Source organism: Aspergillus tubingensis (assembly GCF_013340325.1).
Source record: "Aspergillus tubingensis WU-2223L DNA, scaffold_6, whole genome shotgun sequence".
NCBI lineage: Eukaryota > Fungi > Ascomycota > Eurotiomycetes > Eurotiales > Aspergillaceae > Aspergillus > Aspergillus tubingensis.
Genome location: NW_023336280.1, coordinates 3,064,290 through 3,084,203, shown reverse-complemented (window position 1 = coordinate 3,084,203; position 19,914 = coordinate 3,064,290). Strand labels below are relative to the sequence as shown.

Below are 19,914 nucleotides of genomic sequence, written 5' to 3'. Positions count from 1 at the left end.
ATGATCTAATGGTCCGTACAGCAGACACTAGTAGTGCTCCAAGTGTCTTCATTCATCATCTACGTGGCCATACATAAAGCCAAGACTCGTATTGACAGGCTGAGATTGCCGATCCCGCTGATCATTGTATGAAAAGAACCACTGAACTCCGTCCCTTCCCCCGCAATCTCTCCTCAGTATCTAAGGTTTACCAAATGCCAATGGACGCGGGTTACCCCAAGTATCCGATGGCAGAAAGCGCCAAGCACCAGCATGTTTCCGCGCGAACAGATAATGAACAAAGTGAGTGGAGAAGGGTGGCATAGCGGGCCACTGGTTTCCACCCTCGAAGGTTATGTCACGGAGGCCGAGAACCATGGGCGGGATAACATTCTAAATGTGTTGTTTGCTATTGGTTAACAAAGTACTTCCTTGCCAGATAAAGTGGATGAAGTGACTCACCTTATCCTGCTTACCCGCCTCAGCCTCACAATCTTTGTATACTTTGAGCAAAGCAGGCCCGTCATACGGCTCCATGCTCATGAGGCTGGTGATTTCGTTGGCCAGATGCTCGCGAAAACTAGGCGCCATTTGCTCGATCAGGCTGCGCACGGTCGAGGCTTTGTAGTCAGCGGGCTTGGTTTCCGTCCCGTAGGCGAGAAGCTGCTTCAGGATGGGTTGGAAGGTATGGTGCTCGTTAACATTTCCTTCGAGAAAATTGGGCTTCTTCATCACTCCTTCAAATTGAGGGAACATTTGCTCTTCTTCCAGAGTGTGGTGGTGGGATACCCATCCGGCCCAGCTGCGGAGGAAGACTAGGTAATCGGCGATGTCTTGCGACTCAATTATTTGCTCGGCTTGCAGATAGAGGGAGTTTAAACCTCGGAGCATGGCGTTGTGGGCGAATGCCATCTCGTTGGCGATGTAAAAAGCTTCATGTTTGGTCTGCTATTGTTAACTTTGCTTTTGTGGTTCTACCCTTTTTTTCCCGTCTAGATGGCACCCAAATAGAAGGGTTGAGTCGGACATGACCGAGGTCCTACTCACAATGTCCTGTGTTTTGGATGGTGTTTCGATCAACGGCCAAGGACCATCGGCCCACGGACGGGAAGTAGTGCTAGTAGCCATAGCTCAGCGATATGCTAGTGAGTGACAGCCGTTGACATGAAAGCCGTTAAATATTGCGAGAGGATGAGAGGGTCGAAGAAAGAGAGAGATTTGGGGGTGAGAGTCTAGAGGTGGCTAGCTAGCTGATCCTTATGCATCTAGTTTAGTGTCTGAGTAATAGGACGACTCCTGTTGCTCTGACCTGGTCAAATAACCGAGAGCACCAATCATCTGGAAAGGAATCGAAAGGTAGTGTCGTATGTAATATTATAGTGTGACACCTCACAAAGAACAATCATGAACTAACATAGACTCGAATGGCCCGTTCGAGTGATCTAAAGAGACAATCAGCCTAGCACTTGTGTTGGATTCAAAAATGAGCTACGGAGTTACTGTTGGACTGTGTCCTGTGTCTGTTTGGGAGATCCCCAATACTGAACCCTTGCAAATACCCCTTAAAGGCCCTTTGACATGCCACGCAGCTGTCAACCTATACACCTAAGATATGCGTCCAAGTTAATATGTAGGCTTTTTCCCACCAGACGGAACGCACCCTTAACCTTCCTTCCCACAACCCTAACTACACCTTCCACCCCTACAACTGGTCTTGAGCAATGGAGGCGCACCCACACCCTCCACAAAAACACACCATCTCCTTCTGGCTCGTCTTCCTATCGCTCTGCCTCCTCTCCTTTGTGTCCGCATTAGATGGTGCAATCATAAGCACCGCTCTCCCCAAAGTAACCGCCTCTCTCGGCGGCGAAACCGACTATATCTGGATAGCCAACAGCTTCACCATCGCCCAAACAATCGTACAACCCTTTCTCGCCCAACTCTGCGACATCTACGGCCGACGCAACCCCATCCTAATCTCAGTGGCCCTATTCCTCCTGGGCAGCGGCCTAGCGGGCGGCGCCTCCACAGTGGGCCAGTTGATCAGCGGTCGCACGGTCCAAGGGCTCGGCTCAGGCGGCATCTACATCCTCGTGGACCTAATTGTATGCGATCTAGTCCCCCAGCGCGAACGCGGCCAATACCTAGGCATAGTCCTCTCCCTCGCAGCCGTCGGCGCCGTCCTAGGCCCCGTTCTCGGCGGCGCCCTCGCCCAAGCCAACTGGCGCTGGGTCTTCTACCTCAACCTGCCCCTCGCCGGGCCCGTACTTCTGTTCATGCTATTCTTCCTGCGCCTCGACGCCCCCCAATCCTCTCCCTCCAACACATCCTCCTCCATCCACCGCATCGACTGGCCCGGCAACATCCTCTTCGCCGGGTCCATCCTCTCCCAACTCCTCGCCCTCGTCGGCGGCGGCACCCTCCACCCCTGGACCTCCCCCTCCACCCTTGTGCCCCTAATCATCGGCATCATTGGCTGGATCCTCTTCCACATCTACGAAGCCCTCCCACAGAAATACTGTCCCCATCCATGCATACCTCCCCATCTCTTCTCCACCCGCAACAGCCTCCTCGGCTTCATCCTCGCCTTCGACGCCGCTCTCCTCATGCAATGGACCCTCTACTTTCTCCCCATCTACTTCCAAGGCGTGCAGCGCAAGTCCCCACTAACATCAGGAATTGACCTCCTCCCCTACAGCGCCTTTCTAATCCCCTTCGCCATGGTCGCCGGCACGATCATGTCCCGAACGGGTTTCTGCCGCCCACTGCACTTCACAGGCTTCGCGGCCCTCTCTCTCGCCCTGGGCCTGTTCACCCTACTCTCCGCAAACTCTCCCCGCGCCGCATGGGTCTGCGTCCAGCTCCCCGCTGCATTAGGCCAGGGTTTCCTAGCTACAACTATCCTCCCTGCTATCCAATCTTCTCTGGGTCCTGCCGATACGGCGAGTTCTACGGGCGTGTATGCGTTCCTGCGGTCGTTGGCGTTCGTGTGGGGATCTACGGCTCCGGGGATTGTGTTTAATGCGAGGGTGGATGTGTACGCAGGGAGGATCATTGATGATGAGAAGCTGAGGGAGAGGTTGTTGGATGGGAGGGCGTATGGTGCGGCGGCGGAGTTTGCTGGGGATTCGGGAGCGGGGATGGATACGGTGCAGAGAGAGCAGGTGAGGGAGGTGTATCGGTTGGCGTTGAGGACGGTGTGGTTTGTGGGGTTGGCGTTTGCGTTGGTGGGGGTTGTGGTAGGGTTGGGGATGGGGAAGGTGGTTTTGAGGGGGGAGTTGGAGGAGAATGGGTATGGCTTGAGGGAGAAGGGGGATATCCAGAGGGATGAGGAGGAGAGGGTTGTGGATGAGGCTGTGGGTGAGAAGGGGGGTGAGAAGGGGGCTGAGGGAACTGAAGGTAGGGCTCGAGGTTAAGGTTTAGTGCTTATGTTTCTGCAGATGCATGGTTCGGGGATTTGTTGATTAGGGTGTGCGCGGGTGTATGGGTGGTGATGTTTCGTGTGTAGGTGTATGGATGTAGAAAGTAATAGATGCTTAGTAGTGGATGATGATAGAATGATAGAAACAGGGCCCAAGGCAGATTTCTGCAAGTGCAAGTTCTTAAGCGAGGGTCTCTAAAGTGGTCTGCATATGACAAAATTTCCGAGATGTCGGATAAGCTTTGCGCTAGGAAATATCATACAAGTGACTTGATTGCAAATACTACTCCGTAAGCTAATGTGAATTACCGTAATGTGTTCATGGTATTAACTTTCAGTTATTTATAAAGACTAGAAGCAGCACGAGCGCCTATAGATGCTCAGAACTTTGTAATCGGGGGCCAAAGACTGCATACACGAGCAAGTATCCACTCAATTCCCCTCGTTCTGATGTGGTCGACCCAATTCGTACCCCTCCGATTGAGCCGCATTCTTCGGCAGATCTGATGAGCTATGTAAATTGTGATAAGGGCCTCGCTGGTCTGATGATCCCTGGCTGACTTGGGGATTAGGCGTCGCTGACGATGAGGACCCAAACGACTTTCCGCCGTTGCTGCTACTCTTACTAGCATTTTGTGAAAAGCCGAGCAACCCAACTATGGACCCCGTAAGCGAGGAGAAGAATAATCGTGGTTGTCGCCTTGGCGTGCTGCCCATGCCTCTGGAGTCGGAGCCGTGCGAATGGTTTCGATGTATTAGCCGCCACACGGCTGGCGAGCAACTGCAGATGATAGCGATATTAAGCTCCAAGATTCTGCCAAGAGGTGGAATGCAGTCAGTCCAATGAGTCTGATCCTTTTCCCATTACCTGCCGTCTCTGCAGCGCCAAGACACGTCCTTCGGGGCGGAGGACTTACGAGGTAACATCGTATGCGCCTTCGTTCCAGTCAGTATCGCTCCCAACGTGCAGCTGGACTCGGTAGTACATGCTAATGCAGCTGGCTAGTAGAGCTCTAAATGGCGTGTGCATTGTTAGTGAGAGACGATCCTCGTATATGTGGGCTGTCGGGATCTGCACATGATAGGCCAAATGTCCATATTCAGGGTCCAGGTGGGGCGGGTTGACACATACATACAACCAACACCGAATACCAAGGCGATGTTCAGCCTTTTCTGCCGCGATAACTTCAATTTCCAGATTATAGGCTGCGGCAGGATCAGTGCATAGGCATCTAGGAGAATGTTCCCTGCTCCCTGCACAATTGCGTCCGGCAACGCCTTTGAACAGCGGTGGAAGGTGTCCATATCAAGGTATGAGTGGCCCGCGCGCGGGGCACAGACAACTGCCGTCAGAATGAAGGTATGGATATATAGCAAAAATGCCGCAATCAGACCAGCCCAGCATGCCTTGGAAAAATTGCGGTGAAGTGGGGCATCGAACAGACGGCGGTAGAGCACGAATACTGGTGCCCGCGAAAAGAAAAAGGCGAGCGGGTTGAAAAGATTCTGCGCCAAGCGCAGTCGCCAGTATTCTTGGTCGCTATACAGCCACGATAAAGGCACGTCCCACATGTGCCGAGCTGCATAGCTCACTGAGGGCAGGAGGTCTTTTAGCACTGGCTATATTCATGGGAAGCGCATGCTTACAGTGGATCAGAAAACCCATATAGGCGAAAGTGCAGATCTGCCCCGAATTGAGTGTCAGCTATCGTAGCCGCGGAGAAATGTGGAGATGCGGAGGCCGCCGCTCGAGCCATCCTACCACGGCAAGTATGCATAGAACTAGAGACGATGTGAGTCAGATTGACAGGCAAGAGGAGGCGGTACATGGAATTCTCCATGGCTGAGAGTGCTTACCATCGTCTGCGGCAATCTTCTGTAGGCTCCGAGCAACAGAATACAGGCGAAGGGAGACAGCAATGGTGGTCAGGATGTAGAAGAGTGCGGCAAATCCAATGATCGTAGATTGCAATGACGGAGGATTGCCATATAGGTTGGGAGTCACCCCGGCGGGAGGTGTCCCCGCAGGAACCTGAGACATGTCTATGGTTGCAGACGCGGCTGCCATGGTGAGGAAAGTTGACGGTAGCTGAAAGGAATGTATTGCTTCCAGGAAGAAATCCTCGAGGCACAGCTATATACCGCAGAAGGACCAAACGTATCGTGCATCATGCCGCAAGGCAGATATTGGTCAAATCGATTGGTCCTAGATCTTGGAAGCGAGGTGCGAAGGATGTTGACAGGAGGGCCAGACAGAAATCGGTCCGGAACGTTATCTTATTTTGGAATTCTTCAGCCTTGAAGGGGCCATTTTGGTCATCTTCAAGATGATTCAAACTCTAGATAAGTGGAGTGGGCGTGGCGCAGGGTCAGTGCAGAGGTTCCTGTTGAGGCAGCCACTGCCGGTACTGTTTAGATACTGACGATTCGTATCGACGGTGGGATTGCAAATTACCACACTTCTTGTCATCTATACAGAATAATACAGACAGAGACACCAAGCGAAATTTCTAGTGCTTATCGCAGTATCTTCTGCCTCTTTGTTTGCAGATGGCCATTCAGCATACTGATGGTTGCACTGGAAATTGAGACCATTGACCATATCAGAACGCGGTCATGGAGCCACGCTTTCCCCTCCACTCTTTGTTAATGACTTGAATTATTCATTCCTTCCACTTCAATATCCTCCACCGACGAACCTACATTGCTGTATCCTCCATTATGGAGTGGCCATTGTCACACCACAAAATCCCTCTTGGGGATGCAGAAAGCCCCCCAGCGTTCACAGCAGTATCTATAACCATTCTATGGTCACTTTGGTATCTCTGGCGCTTCTACATCGCTCCCGCCCTCTACCCTAACGAACCACGCATACTACCATACTGGATTCCTTTTATTGGTGCGTCTCTTTCACCCTTTACACATCCATGATCTTTCAATTAACGCACCATCAAACAGGCCATACAGTCTCCTTCGTACGATGCGCAGAAAATGTATATCGAAGAGCAGAGTAAGCCACCATTACCCCCCTCTCCAACATCCCAGAAACTAAAACACAACGTCTCCACAAACAGTGCCTACTTCCCCGACACCGAGCCCTACAGCGTCATCCTCATGGGAGGCACAACAGTTATCATCAGGAACATCAGAGACCTATCCAGCGTGTGGCGAAACACCAGTGCCCTAAGCTACGACCCTTTCACATCTCGCATGCTCATGGCCTTTGGCATAACACCGCACCACGTGCGCAACCTATATAAACCTGATCCAGCGCGTCTGCTTTCTGACAAACAGACACTCGAGCGATCCCTGCTATCGTGTGCCAATCCGAAAAAGCTCTCTTATATGCATTTGCAGAGCCAGTGGTTCAAGACACAGCTACTGCCGGGTGAGCACCTTAATGGCTTACTGGAGGCTTATCCTGTGTTTTTGTCTCGGTTCCTTGATATCTCACTCCTACGTAAGGGTTTGGCTAAGGAGGTATCTTCTTTCAAATGTGATGGAGCCGATACCTCCGTGACACTCCCCCTGGGACGCTTCTGTCGCTATGTCCTTGCGCAGAGCGCATTCCGAACCTTTTTCGGCGAGGAGCTATTCGAGATTGAGCCGGAATTTACCCGCATCTACCAGCGCTGGGAAGACGCGAGCTGGAAGATATTTTATAACTTCCCCCACTTCCTCGCACCGGGGCTACAAGCGGATCGCAAGCGTGTTATCGCGGCTCTCGCTGTATATCTGGATTTACCTGAATCCAAGAGAAAGAACACCGCCTGGATATTCGGAGCTATGAACTCTGAACTGACGAACTTGGGCTTGCCTGCTCATGACCGCGCTGGCCTGATCATGATGATCTGTTGGGCGTATGTTTATCCCCCGCCCCAACAACCCTTACATTAATGAAACTGATTGGCAAACTGCAGAATAAACAATAACGCCCACTACATCGCCTTCTGGATGTTCGCACACATTCTCACCAACCCAACCCTGAAAGCATCCATTGAGAGCGAAATATCCGCCTGCTTCCCCAGCCCAACCTCCGACCAAGGATGCGACATGGAGAAACTATCCAGCGCATGTCCCCATCTCAATGCCCTCTGGGCTGAAGCCCTTCGTCTATACAATTTCTCAACGGCAGTGCGCAAAGCGGTGGATGACTGCTCCGTCGGAACTAAGATAATTCACAAGGGAGACCAAGTCTTCGGTCCCGTGCGAAACTTCCACTTGGCTGAGGGTGTCTTTAGTTCCGGGGCTGCGGAGTTCGACTATACTCGCTTCTTGAAAAATCCGAAGATCAGGCAGGCGAAGGAATATTTCCCGTTTGGTGGTGGACATACGCTGTGTCCGGGGAGGTACTTTGCTGAACGGGAGGTGTATTTGTTGGTTGCGATGAGTTTGAGAAGATTTGAGATGGAGGTCACGACTGCTGATGGGGATGTTGTGGAGAGCCCGAAAGTTCCGGACATTCGAATGGATTTGCCGTCGTTGGCGGCGGCAGCGCCGGCGGGGGATTTGTTTGTGACGGTGAGGAGTTGAAGTTTTTATACGTGGTGAAGGGTGGAATATGGGTGGGGTGAAGGGATATGTTGGAGGTGTTGTCAATATTTCCCAGCAAGTAAATAGTTGTATAGTCTGGTTCTTCAATCATGGAATAGCTGAATGTGTATAGAGCATGTCGAAGATCTCTCGTCTGTGGTTGCCACAGCATCAGTCAAGTCGTTAATGGCAAGACACCACACACTTACATCACATATTCGATTCCTACATCGTATAATTTCCTTTATCAATTCCACTTGCGTTATGCCTGTCCAGAGGACAGGAAACAATCAATCCTTCGCTCCCAACTCCTGATCTGGTAATCTGTCAGTCCACCACCCACTTCTATAAAACATAGCATCCTAAAATCAAATCCAACCCAAAAATCAAACAAACAAACAAACAAACTACATACCCAATCCCCCCCTCCCCCTCCAAGACACCAACCAAACAGTAACCACATCCAAACCCAACACAGGTACAATCCCCAAACACATATCCACCGCTTCCTCCGTCCATCCATCACCATAGTAAGCATGCCAAGCTACAATAGGAAATGTAACAAGATGCATGGTAATAAACCCGACAAGTTGGATGGTGATATCAGTCGACATGCCGAAGAAGTAGAGCTGGATCCACACAATCATGCAGGTTCCTAGCCCGTCATATAGACTATACCAGAAGGGGCTCCATTCTGGGGATGGGATTAGGTAGAAGGAGAGGGTTTCGAAGAGGGATGGGAGGATGGTTGGTGGCATTGGTGGTGGTGGTGGTGGCGGTTTCGATAGGGTGTTGTATATATGGTCTTTTGGAATGGGGAGTTTGTAATGAATGGGAGGGTATTTCTTGGTTTTTATGGGGTGGGATATCTTTTAAGCTGGTTATTTGAGCTGGACCCCTGAAAGGTCTATAGTAGGGCTGAAATTTGTAAGTTTTATATGGCCTGCGGATGGGTCCTCACTGTGGGGTAAGCCGAAACCTGGCAAATCGGCGGCTGCACTATGAATCAGTATCGCTTTGGAGGGTCAATGGACCATCCATCGGTAATACGTCGGGTCCATTTATTTAGATTCGATGAATATACTATGCGCGAAATAATTTAAAGTAATCATCGGTAACTACGTATCAAGAACTCGTGATGAAGTACCCAAACCTATGGGTATAGTGATGTGCCATGATAGTACTAACAGTGGAGTTTTCTCTATCTCTTTTATATAAAGCATGTCATAGAGGAGAAGTAAATATACATCTAGATCCCTTTGTACAGTCCAACCCAAGACCCTGTCTAACCCTCGAAGACATTTTGACTCAGCTCCACACCCATATCCTTGGCCATTCCCTGCATCTGCGCCTCAATGCTATCCTCCATACCACCACCAAGTCTCAAGAACTGCCGCACCTTCGTGAACCAGAAAAACAGGTCCGTGCTGAACAGCACTACGCGGAACAGCAGATGGCGACCAAAGTTCCTCAGCTTCTCCGATGCCGACAAGTCCGGAGACTCGACAAGCGCGCGGGACGCCCAAGTTCCGGTAATCTTGACGCGGTTGACGGGCGAGCCCAGGAACTGGTTGTTGGCCTGAACGATGCGAAGGTTGCGGCCAATGAAGATCAGTGGGCGGGGCCATTTGGACTCATCGCCGAGTATGTCACGAATTGCTTTGCGGGCAGCTTGCTGCATTTCGTAGTGGCGCGTGGCACGCTCAGATTTGCTGAGCCCTTCGAAGGAGCGGTGCGTCGAGAGGTCGCCGCCGCGGTAAGGTCGCATCAGGGTCGCAGAGGCGAAGAGGTCAGCATTCTGGACGCCCCAGCCGCGCACGATGGAGTTAAGGGTGGTGTTATCGAAGGTGAGAAGGGCTTTCCAGAAGCGGGCGTACTGGTGTCGGAATTCGGTGTCCATCTGGATGTAGAGTCCGTGATCGATGAGGACAAGCTCCGGATGACCGGAAGGAGTCCGGCGGATGAAGATGTTGCCTGGGTGCGGATCGCAGTGGACTATGCCCCAGAGGAACATTTGTGCGGAGAAGAGGTCTACCATAGTAGTCATGACTTCCTTAAGAGAAAGGCCGAGACCAGCGCGGGCGTATCCACCGCGCCAGTGATCGCGCTCGGGCTTAATCTTGGTCGTAAGGTTCGGATTGCGAGCCACTTTGGCGACAAGGTCTTCGGTGTTGCGCGCATCGAGAGGCGTGCCATGGCAGCCTGGGGTGCCGCTGCGCCAACCGCCACGCCAAGTCCGCGTGATGGAGTCCTTGTCCCAGAGGCGGACACCTTCAATCCACTCGGCGGTCATGACACGCTTAGAGCTGAGCTCGCGGTAGACCTTCGGAATGTACACGCGGCCGCGGAGACGGGACTCTCCGGCGACCAAACGCGCCATGTGCTCGGAGTTGTCGGCCTCATTCTCAAAGTCGGTCTCAAGGGAGAGACGCTCAGACACATAAGGAACCAAGCTGTAGAATGGGATATCAAAGGTACGGCTGTAGATCCAGGCAACGACTCTGTTCTCATTAGCATTTTGTGTGCGATGCGGGGTGCGGGGTGGGAGCTTACTTGAAAGCCCACAGATCCCATTTCAGCTGTTGAGCGATTTCACGTTTCTGTATTTTGATTGCCACCTCACGACCATCCGGAAGACGCGCCCAATGTACCTGTGCTACACTGGCACTCGCGCGCGCAGCCCGCTCCATAACACCCTTGCCGGGCTCACCAGAGAAGGAGACGCCAAAAACCTCCTCAGCGGAGCGGCCAAAGTCCTCGCGGATGACCTTCTCGACATCTTTCCAGTCGTTCTGAGGGGCGTCATCGAACATGCGCGAGAACATTTTCTGAAATTCCGGGGGCAGGATAGCGGACTGCATAGCGATGGCCTGGCCGATCTTCAAGTACAGACCGCCATTGTGACGCAGGAGGTCGGACAGACGCTCAGCATTGCGGGTGTGTACGGCGTTGATGTCTCTGGCCAGCGGCGGGTTGGGACGGAAGTTTATCTTGTAATCCAGGGCTACCAGAAGACCCAAGCTAAAGGTGCGAGCCGTCCGTGTCAGAGACGAGGCGTAGAATTGGGTGTCGAGAACGTAGACGGTGCCGGTGGCTAGCGAGAGGTAGAACAGCCGACGAAGCCATTTTCGGGTGCGATCGTAGGTTTTGGCCTTGGTAGGTCTACCTAGGGAGGCTGGCGAGGGGGGGACGAAAGGCTGGTAATGGCCTGCCTGGACATATTGACGGAGTTGCAAGAGAGGCTGACGGGGTGCACGAGGGGAGAGATGGACACGCGGGCGAGCAAGCTGGGAGGGAAGGGAGCGCCAGGCGCGGGAGACGGTGGCCGATGCCATCAGAACGAGGAGACAGGTATGAAGATTGTCATGGCGGGGGCATGTAAGAGGACAGTGAAGTCAATGGCGTGACAATGGCGAGAAGTAAGCGGATTTCAAGGAAGCAGAAACAGAGGGGGAAACGCAGATGACGTGAAGGCGGAGAAGGAAGTCGGAGAGGATGACGAATTGCCCGATCGGGCCATTCGGGCGGAGAATTGAACCAAAATACACGTTTTCTCCCATCATTTCCACTCTCTTCAGATATATACCCCTTAGGGGAATATAAGGGGGAAAAAATGATGTTGTACAGTCCAAATTACCTCGACATATGAAATCAAGGTAGTAGCTGTGGTTGTTCTCTCTGAGATTTCGCTATCAGTGTGGATCCCCTATTGAATCTAACCCTGAACTACTATAGAAACAGTAAACCACAGATGTCTGGTGCTACTCAAAGATCTTTTTTAAATCAGATATCTTTATTGTTGTTCTTCCTACTCCAGGCCAAAGCAGTGTGCAGTGACAGAACATGACATGAATGATTCATGTACGATGGAATGTGAACGCATCGCAAAACCGGCATGGTTTTCAAAGAGCACCAATGTTGCTCTTCATGTTCAAGTGAGATCAAGTCTTCCACTGAGCATAACCAGGGATGTCAGTTGTAAATCTAAGGTTTCAACACGCTAAACAAGACTACTAGTGTTACCCTAGCCCAGTAGACGTACACAGTGTAGAAGTCCGATCTGCGTCCCAAGACCAGAGGGAAAGAGAGCATTCCAGAAGTTCAATATGACGATTCAGCAGAGCGGCCTACATACACAAACTGAGCAACGATAGGGGCGAATCGAGTTGCCAATAGCAATGTGCTCATGCCCCGTAGCCAGTGTGGCGCCAGGGGCTGTGACCGAAGGTCGGACAGCATGCCCATAATCGTGGCCATCTCCTGCGTCAGAAAAGGTGGGATCGACATGATGATAAGCAAGTGTAGTCGCTCCACGTCTGTATACCAAAGCTGAACAAAGCCGGCTCACAACCAGACCTGTACATGATTGTCCCTAAAAGTACACCCCCGAGCATGAGTGGGATGCTTGTTATACATCCTGCCGCGAGCTGAATTATTAAGATGGACGAGGGAACCCCTGGGATACTGAAGGGCTGACTGTATACTACCGCTACAGATACGGGGAATAGACAAGAAGCGCATATTTGCAAAATAAAATTTTCTTTTCTCTTACTTCTGCGCGCTTTGTATTAACTGAAGTCTCGGCAGCTATCCATACCATAATTACAATATGTAACTTCAGGTTCACCCAAATGCGAATACTATGATACTCTTGTGCACTATGTCAGCGGTATTCATGTCAATGCTCTTCACATGAAAACCTGGAAGATAGGGATGCTCCAAAGCTTATCATCCCTTACTCTGCCTCTAGATGTAATTGGTGCTGATATGGGTGACTAACGATGTGAGGTAGGGTATATAGCACACAATGCATAACCCGCTGTGATTACCAAGTTAACGATAAGAGCTAGATTAGTACTACACGTTCTTGCAAGTTCTCTTAAACACGTATACTGCTATTAGCTTCCCTAGTGAAATCTCTTTACCAGTTACCTTACTGGAAACTACAAGGAACGATTCGAGAATCTTCTTTGCAATCCAGGGTAAATTTGCTCCCTTATGTAAGAAAGATCTTTGGCTCTAAATTGGGTTGTCTATAGTAAGGCTCGTAGACTGCGTTGTAAACCTTAGCGATGGACCTGCTGTTTTTATAGTGCCATGAACTCGAAACCGCCCATAGTAACTCAAGGGCAGCCCCTTACATTCGTGACAGCAGCTGCCTATCGAAAGACATACGCATGATTGTTCCAGGACCCTCCGGTTCGTCTTGACGCAGAATCCGAAAGTGGCATGTTGCAGTTGCATTGCAGCGAATCATCAACTATCCGGTTGTCAGGAGACTGGGCCTATTTGGCGCCAGTCCAATGCGAGCGCCAGGTCAACACAATGATGCCTCGCGATGAAATCAGATACCTAAATCAAGTTGGGAGGGTTGACTTCGCGCGCTGGGCGTAGTAGGGAAAACGAAGTAGTTTCGAGGCAATCAATATCTCTTTGGGCAGCTGATTAAAACGTAGCCACCGAACTATCACTGCAGTGTAATTCATGTGCAATGCTAACCCGCTGTTCCCTTGTTGGATCTACATTGAATTCGAATCCAGAACCGGACATACGCATGTCGCAATCGTCAAATCAGGTATAAAATGGTAATACTCCCTCCGGGTTCGAGATATTTTCTCCCCCATTTTTCTCCATCACAGCCATATCGTCTATAGTTCTCTCTTTTAGAAGCCATGACTTCTGAATTCTATAACAGTGATCAGTATATACAGCTGCGCGAGTCTATCAAAGGCCGAAATGTTACCATACCAAACCTATACAAGCTACTTCCTGATTGGGAACTCAAAATTCATCCCATGTACCAGAAGGCACGAGATGAATGTCTGGCTCCCTGGATGCGACGGTACCGAAATTCCCGACATAAAGTCTCATGGAATGGGCCACATTCTGACTTGCAGTAGCTATGTGGATGATGATCTCACAAGGCGAAAATTTGAACAGGCCGATTGCACTCTGTTTTCTGCTATCCTTTGCTCAGACACTTCGTATGAGAAACTCTGCACGGTGGCAAAATACATGTTTTGGGTATGTTCGGCGCTTCCTACTAATTGTCATACATTCTGACTGACAAAATGTAGTATTTCATCTGGGATGACTGTGAGTTCCCATTCTTCCCATTTATGACTGACTATGCTGAGGAATATGATTTCCGGTAAGTGTTCGATTGCGGTGCATTAAAGGACGACCGTCAGGCAGCGACTCGCTACCGAGATGCAAGTCTGGAATATTTCAAGTACAATCTTCTCCTAGAAGGCGAATATCCAGACATATCACAGTTTCCAGTGGAGCAGCAAAAGGCATTGCGTTGCTGGGATGAAGTTGGAGCACACATTCGCCAGGACTGTGACAGAGGTATGCTACATACACCAATGTATCTGGTACTGCAGGTTAAGTCTGACTATCGAAGAAACTTGCCAGATCCTTCTCGAACAAATGCTGGGATATGTTTCCAGCGTTAGCAACGTTGACAGTCTGTTCAGCAGCAGTGCCATGCCATCGGTGGAGAGTTACTGGCAACGGAGGGAGCGGACAGCAGCTGTGTACTGTGTTATATGCACCTTTCCGTGAGTCTTCTGCTGTGTTCTCCGCTTTCTAGTCTTCTTACCAAGCAATCAACAAGCTTTGCATATGGATTCAATATTACGAGGGCTCACGTGGAGAAAGAGCACATGTCCCGCATGTGGAAACATACATCTTACTTGGCTCACATGTAAGTCATTTACCCAATGTTCTTCCCATTCATGGACACTAAATATGGCGTCAATATCGTCAGATCAAACGATATACACTCATTCCAAAAGGAATATGTATGTCATGAGACCGATCCCTCATGTTTTACACTTGACTGTCACTGACAACACCAGAATGATGGACAGCTGGAGAACCTGATTCCGGTGCTTATGGCAAACATAGGACTTGATGTTAACCAGGCAATGCAGCTCAGCTACCATATTTGTCGTTTAGAAGTCGAGGGCTTCTGCGCCAATGCAGATAGGCTCTGTGTGGGTGAGGACGCCCAAGGACGACGTATTCGGGAAGTCTTCATCAATTGCTGTACGGACATGTTCATGGGACTCATACACTGGAGGTATTACAGAACCCTGGCCAAATAGAGAGTCTTGGCTGACCTTTACCAAGTTATGTTAGCAAGCGCTGGATCAAGCAAACGGATATCAATCCTGATCAAACTATTACATTTCAGGTTGGATCTGACAATGATGTGGCTGAACTTGAAAGGCTTGTTGGGCAGACGTAAAGGGCCCTCTGGCCAAAAGGTTATTGTCAGCTAAACACACCACTACTATCATGCGGGAGTCCATTTGTCCAAGCGATTGAGTTGAGTTCAATCGTTACCGTGATGTCCCAAGAAGGTAATTACTACTGATCCAATGGAAATGAGAATGCACTAGATCCAAGAATATTATGTTGCTCATTTTCTATGCTCTGGATCTGCCGTAAGACTTTGTTAGTGATGAGTGAGTGATACGAGCAACGTAAGTCCTATATTGGATGAGCATTCGAGAAATGTGGGAAGCCACTAGCTATTATCACAGCACAAACCATGTATCCTTCGTTGGATCCGCTTTGCATCAAATGAAGTTATGCTCTTCGAGTACTAACCAGACCATCATCTATGCCCAAGGGTCACTTTTGGTAGCTTTAGAAAAAGTCAGGAAAATAGTCGGATAGTAGATAATGCTAAGTATATTCGTGATATTTCCCCCCAACCCCAAAACAAAACAAATACTAACTACACCCCCAACAACTCCTCCACCCCCACCACCCCCATCCCCCCAAACCCCCCACCCAACCTCCTACAAACACCCGCATACTCCCTCATCTTCCCCGGAATAATCACCTCCCACAACTCATCCTTCTTCAACCACTCCAACTGCTCGCGACACACCTCCTCCCTCGCCAACGGCAACAACGTCGGCAAATTACTCAGCGCCGCCCGCACAAACCCCTTCTTAAAGCACGTCCCAAACGCCGCCAACGTCTCATCATCAGAGCAAATATCCCTGCCCTGCAACAATGGCCCGCACTGTCGCTTGATCACATCTGCTACATCATCGCCCAGCCGCACCATCGCCTCCTCCTGCCGCGGGTTATCAACATGTTCCATGAGACTGCGCACCGCGGGCAGGAAGGTATTGTTGCGCGTCCATAGATCCCAGTGCGGTACGGTAGGTTGGCATCCCTTGTCGCAGACTTCACGCTGGAATTTGGTGAAGATGTCGTTGGGGCGGCCTGTTAATGTGGTGAGGACGCGGATGCAGAGGGGGCTGAATTTGGCGGTGGTGAGGAGGGGGTGGAGGAGGAGGAAGAGGATGGTGGTGAGGAGGAGAGACGGCGGGAGGTGGAGGTGGAGGAGGCGCATGGTGGGTGGTGGTGGTGATGGTAGTAGATGTGATGGCGGCCTGCGCGCTGCATGTAAAATCAAGAAACCGGTCTTAATTAACTCTGTTTTATCGTAGGCTTCGTCATGGGAAATAAAAAAAAAGAAAAGATGGATTGTTAGGAAGGAGGAAGAAAGCAAACCCGCTCAGTTGGTTGTTGGTTTCTCCTCAAACTCCAGATTTCTTGTTCTTCTTTTCCCCTGATTGATCGACACCCCGCAGAAATCGGTCATCATCCCTCGGCATCCATCTTTCGGTCATGCACCTGCTTTTCGCATCATCAGCAGCATCATTATCAGCATCATCATCATCAAATTACCAATAGTAATTCAAAATCGTAAATTCCCTCATGAAGATTTCCAGGGCAATTCCACGCACAGACACCGAATATGATCTCTCATATTGAAATCATGATCCGATCCCTCCCCCAGCCCCTCGGCCCTCCAGAAACTTATCATCGCGGCCAGCGCGGGAACACCCGTTCAAAGTTCTGACAGCCACGCTGCAGAATCTGAAATGAAAGGGGAGCGGCAGCAGCAGCAGCAGCAGGAGCAGGAGCCCTCTGGATCATCGTGACACACAGGAAACTAGTGGTGATGAGCACTTGCAGCAGGCGTCCGATGGTTCGTGCCATTGCATCTGATCTGTCCAGCTGGTGATATGATATGGAATGCGGGGATGGCTCGATTCGGATAATTAGGCATCGGGGCTGCGCGTGTCGTTCGTCGGCCATGTCTCGGGCTTTATCACGAAAGGGGAGAGAATGAGTGTGGGTTAGTAGTTAGCAGTAGTCATGGGATGTATCGATCTGTCTGCCTGTCGGTCTGTCGGTCAGTTCCTCACGGGGCGTCTGCAGGGGGTTGATGTGGGATGGGTTTCACGTCCAAACCTGTTCGAACAGGTTCGATCCCGCCAGTCCGTGTTTGTGCACTGCTGTTGATTAGATTGGGTTTGGGGATTTGGGTTCATCCCTCCCTCCCTCGTTTGTCATGGGCCCTTTCCCCCGTGTGGGTGGAGTCAAGTCGGGAACGAGTTGTCTACTGTACGAGTCTACGGCAGATCTTCGTCTCCTGAACCATACATACTATCTACTCCGTAGTCTACTTCATTTTCACGCAGTGATGAGGATGGTTGATGGATGATAGATGACCTTGGGGGTGTTGTTCACATGTCTTCATTAATATTATTATTATGTTACTCATCTGACCCAGTCAGTCAGGTTTAATCAATACCGAAACCGGCCGTGCCTGATTCTCCCTTGCTTCCCATGCCCGAAACTCCTCGCTAAACTCATCCCGAAAAGATAACTCCCAGTGCAACCGGTGACAAGAAATGTAACAAACAGATAAGGAAATGTCTCAGAGAGTGATCCAGCATGCTGGACAATGTTGAGATGATGTGATGATGTGATGATGTTGGTGATAAACAAATGAAACAACCGTCATGCCAGACGGGTATCGCTCAGTAGCTATGCAGAATCTTGGTGGAAAAAAAAAAAAAAAAAGCGTCGTCGAAGAAAGTCGAAGAATGAAAAAAAGTTTATCGACAAAACATAAATGTAAAAGAAGGAAGGCAATCAGGCCTGTCGGCGACGTCGCAATTCGTCGCGGTTGAGTAGTCGCCGAATTCGTGACACAATGCGGCATGCTGTGGAGTCTGCGCAGACGTTAGCGTGGCTCATATGCACCTTGTCTGACAGATCAGACTGGTTGGATTTGAAATCGGAGGCAACCGATGAAGGACGTGTGCACATACCACTGTTCCTGCGTAGCATCGACTTGGTCGAATAATGCTCCGACGCTTCGTCCACTGAAAGGCTGCTGTCATATCCAGCGTAGTGGTTGGCCTTGCACCACGGGTACTCGTCGGTTTGGAGCTGAAGAGCCACGACGTGTGGGTAGAGTGTCCCGAGAGGGTAGAGGATCTCTTCGGTGGAAAGTTCGCGCTTCATCTCGAAGCTCTGGCTAGTCTAGAAGGCATCAGTAATTGGTCTTCCATTCCTTTGGAACAAGATCACTCACATAAGGCTCGTAGTTGGTGCGGTAAGGCATGGTGAGTGAGTGAGCGAGGTAGCGACAGACGAGTGTGGTGGTTGTAGAGGATATTGTAGTAGTAGTTGGAAGAGTTGTAGAATGCACTGATCAATGCTATTATACACGTTCTGAAAGAGACTTTGTGATGGATGGAGAACGAGTGCCTTCCGTCCGGGAGAAACCTTGATGGTTATATAGCATGAGATAGCAAAGCATGCTGTGGTGGAGGGTGACGGTCAGCCACTCCGTCCGTAATCATTTAGAGTGGGGAAGCTTCAGCGCATGGCAGGGTGACCCTGGATTAACGCTGGGCTTGGCCGGCCTAAGATTTCCATTTTTACTATTTTCTTTTTCTATTAATCTCTGCAGCCTCCATGGCTGGCGGGCATGTCCACTGTGATGGATCTAATCGCCCGAATGATTTGAGTTTTAGCGGCAGTCATGATCTCATCATATCATAAGCCTGCGGGACTAGCGAACCAGCGATCAGGTAAAAACTGGGACGAATCTGTCTAAATCTGACTAGCGTCCTGACGAGCTGGGCCATGTCGGTCCGAAGACTAAGAGAGAGGCTACGATGGAGCGGCTATCCCGATCTCTCAGGTCCAGAATAGACATCCCAGCAAGCAGGTACCTACGAGCATTGTGAGCGCCCACTGAGCGGTTCGGCCAGGTTCGGTGGTCTCCACCCGTCAGGCACGCCAGGTCTCTCTAAACCGGATGAGGAGTAGGCTCGAAGCAGCGGCTGAAGCAGGCGAAGGCGGTGGACCCAGGGTTAGCGTGGACGCCAGGCCTCAACACGACGCTGGATCCAAGTCTGACTGGCTGACTGGCTGGTCGCTGCTGATCGACGTCCAAACCACCGGTGTCTCCGATGGGCGATGGCCGATGGCCGCGATGGCAGGCCTTCCCTCGCTCCCCCTCCATCCCCTTGCATATTGGGGAGTCAGGTGCATCGGATCTCCTCCACGTTTGCAGTTCCTGGGGGGTTGCATATGTATGATGACAATGAGGGTAAGAGGGAGCGCATGCCTGTACCACCCAGGGGGGTGTTCGCAATCACCCGCATAAGCCAAGGTCATCAGGACCATGTGTAAGATTGAGAGAGTTACTACTAGTAGGTAATCATGTGTCATGATTGCGTCGTCTATGGGTGCGGGGATGCCAGAGGAGCTGTCACAGATCGGTGTCGACTATTGATTCTCCATTGACTGGGGGGGTGTAGAGTAGTGGGCAGAGTAATTAGTCTGGTCTGGGAGACAACAAGTTGTGGTCAAGGTTAGTCCAGGTCGCCGATGACCAGGACCACACTTAGGTTTGCAGGCGGTGGGTGGGCTTTGACCCAGACCCAGGACATGGGTAACTCAAGAAAGGCACTAGATGGGAGACTTGCTAAACTCACACGGTCGCATATTAGTTTCCCATTGGCGCTGGTCGCTTTATTAAACGCAATCAACGATAGATTAAACCATGGGTGAGCGGGTTGAGGGGAAGGAGGATAAGCGAAGGAGAAGCAGACCCCGGTGCTCTTGGCCATTCCAAATCCTTT

At 50.7% G+C, this 19,914-nt stretch overlaps 8 protein-coding genes across 8 annotated transcripts; 3 read left to right on the top strand and 5 right to left on the bottom strand.

Annotated features, from left to right (window-relative positions):
- Nucleotides 1–180: 180 nt before the first annotated feature.
- AtWU_04781 (hemerythrin domain-containing protein) lies at nucleotides 181–1,107 on the bottom strand (the record flags this gene model as incomplete). The annotated part of the gene is made up of 3 exons (XM_035499892.1): nucleotides 181–372; nucleotides 442–924; nucleotides 1,027–1,107. The coding sequence occupies 3 exons, from the start codon at nucleotides 1,105–1,107 to the stop codon at nucleotides 181–183; spliced, it is 756 nt and encodes a 251-aa protein (XP_035355785.1).
- Nucleotides 1,108–1,700: 593 nt separating this feature from the next.
- Nucleotides 1,701–3,395, top strand: AtWU_04780 (MFS general substrate transporter; the record flags this gene model as incomplete). The annotated part of the gene is made up of 1 exon (XM_035499891.1): nucleotides 1,701–3,395. One exon carries the CDS (start codon nucleotides 1,701–1,703, stop codon nucleotides 3,393–3,395), a length of 1,695 nt encoding a protein of 564 aa, XP_035355784.1.
- A 918-nt stretch (nucleotides 3,396–4,313) lies between these two features.
- AtWU_04779 (uncharacterized protein) lies at nucleotides 4,314–5,468 on the bottom strand (the record flags this gene model as incomplete). Its single annotated transcript, XM_035499890.1, has 5 exons — nucleotides 4,314–4,413; nucleotides 4,533–4,992; nucleotides 5,048–5,084; nucleotides 5,163–5,182; nucleotides 5,258–5,468. The coding sequence occupies 5 exons, from the start codon at nucleotides 5,466–5,468 to the stop codon at nucleotides 4,314–4,316; spliced, it is 828 nt and encodes a 275-aa protein (XP_035355783.1).
- A 653-nt stretch (nucleotides 5,469–6,121) lies between these two features.
- Nucleotides 6,122–7,933, top strand: AtWU_04778 (cytochrome P450; the record flags this gene model as incomplete). Its single annotated transcript, XM_035499889.1, has 4 exons — nucleotides 6,122–6,299; nucleotides 6,359–6,410; nucleotides 6,475–7,260; nucleotides 7,321–7,933. 4 exons carry the CDS (start codon nucleotides 6,122–6,124, stop codon nucleotides 7,931–7,933), a joined length of 1,629 nt encoding a protein of 542 aa, XP_035355782.1.
- Nucleotides 7,934–9,218: 1,285 nt separating this feature from the next.
- AtWU_04777 (ABC1 kinase family protein) lies at nucleotides 9,219–11,268 on the bottom strand (the record flags this gene model as incomplete). Its single annotated transcript, XM_035499888.1, has 2 exons — nucleotides 9,219–10,434; nucleotides 10,487–11,268. The coding sequence occupies 2 exons, from the start codon at nucleotides 11,266–11,268 to the stop codon at nucleotides 9,219–9,221; spliced, it is 1,998 nt and encodes a 665-aa protein (XP_035355781.1).
- A 2,337-nt stretch (nucleotides 11,269–13,605) lies between these two features.
- AtWU_04776 (terpene synthase family protein) lies at nucleotides 13,606–15,045 on the top strand (the record flags this gene model as incomplete). The annotated part of the gene is made up of 8 exons (XM_035499887.1): nucleotides 13,606–13,775; nucleotides 13,834–13,957; nucleotides 14,011–14,084; nucleotides 14,151–14,284; nucleotides 14,340–14,496; nucleotides 14,553–14,642; nucleotides 14,706–14,739; nucleotides 14,797–15,045. The coding sequence occupies 8 exons, from the start codon at nucleotides 13,606–13,608 to the stop codon at nucleotides 15,043–15,045; spliced, it is 1,032 nt and encodes a 343-aa protein (XP_035355780.1).
- A 638-nt stretch (nucleotides 15,046–15,683) lies between these two features.
- Nucleotides 15,684–16,313, bottom strand: AtWU_04775 (uncharacterized protein; the record flags this gene model as incomplete). The annotated part of the gene is made up of 1 exon (XM_035499886.1): nucleotides 15,684–16,313. One exon carries the CDS (start codon nucleotides 16,311–16,313, stop codon nucleotides 15,684–15,686), a length of 630 nt encoding a protein of 209 aa, XP_035355779.1.
- A 1,595-nt stretch (nucleotides 16,314–17,908) lies between these two features.
- AtWU_04774 (uncharacterized protein) lies at nucleotides 17,909–18,383 on the bottom strand (the record flags this gene model as incomplete). The annotated part of the gene is made up of 3 exons (XM_035499885.1): nucleotides 17,909–17,988; nucleotides 18,088–18,301; nucleotides 18,354–18,383. The coding sequence occupies 3 exons, from the start codon at nucleotides 18,381–18,383 to the stop codon at nucleotides 17,909–17,911; spliced, it is 324 nt and encodes a 107-aa protein (XP_035355778.1).
- Between the last annotated feature and the right edge of the window lie 1,531 nt (nucleotides 18,384–19,914).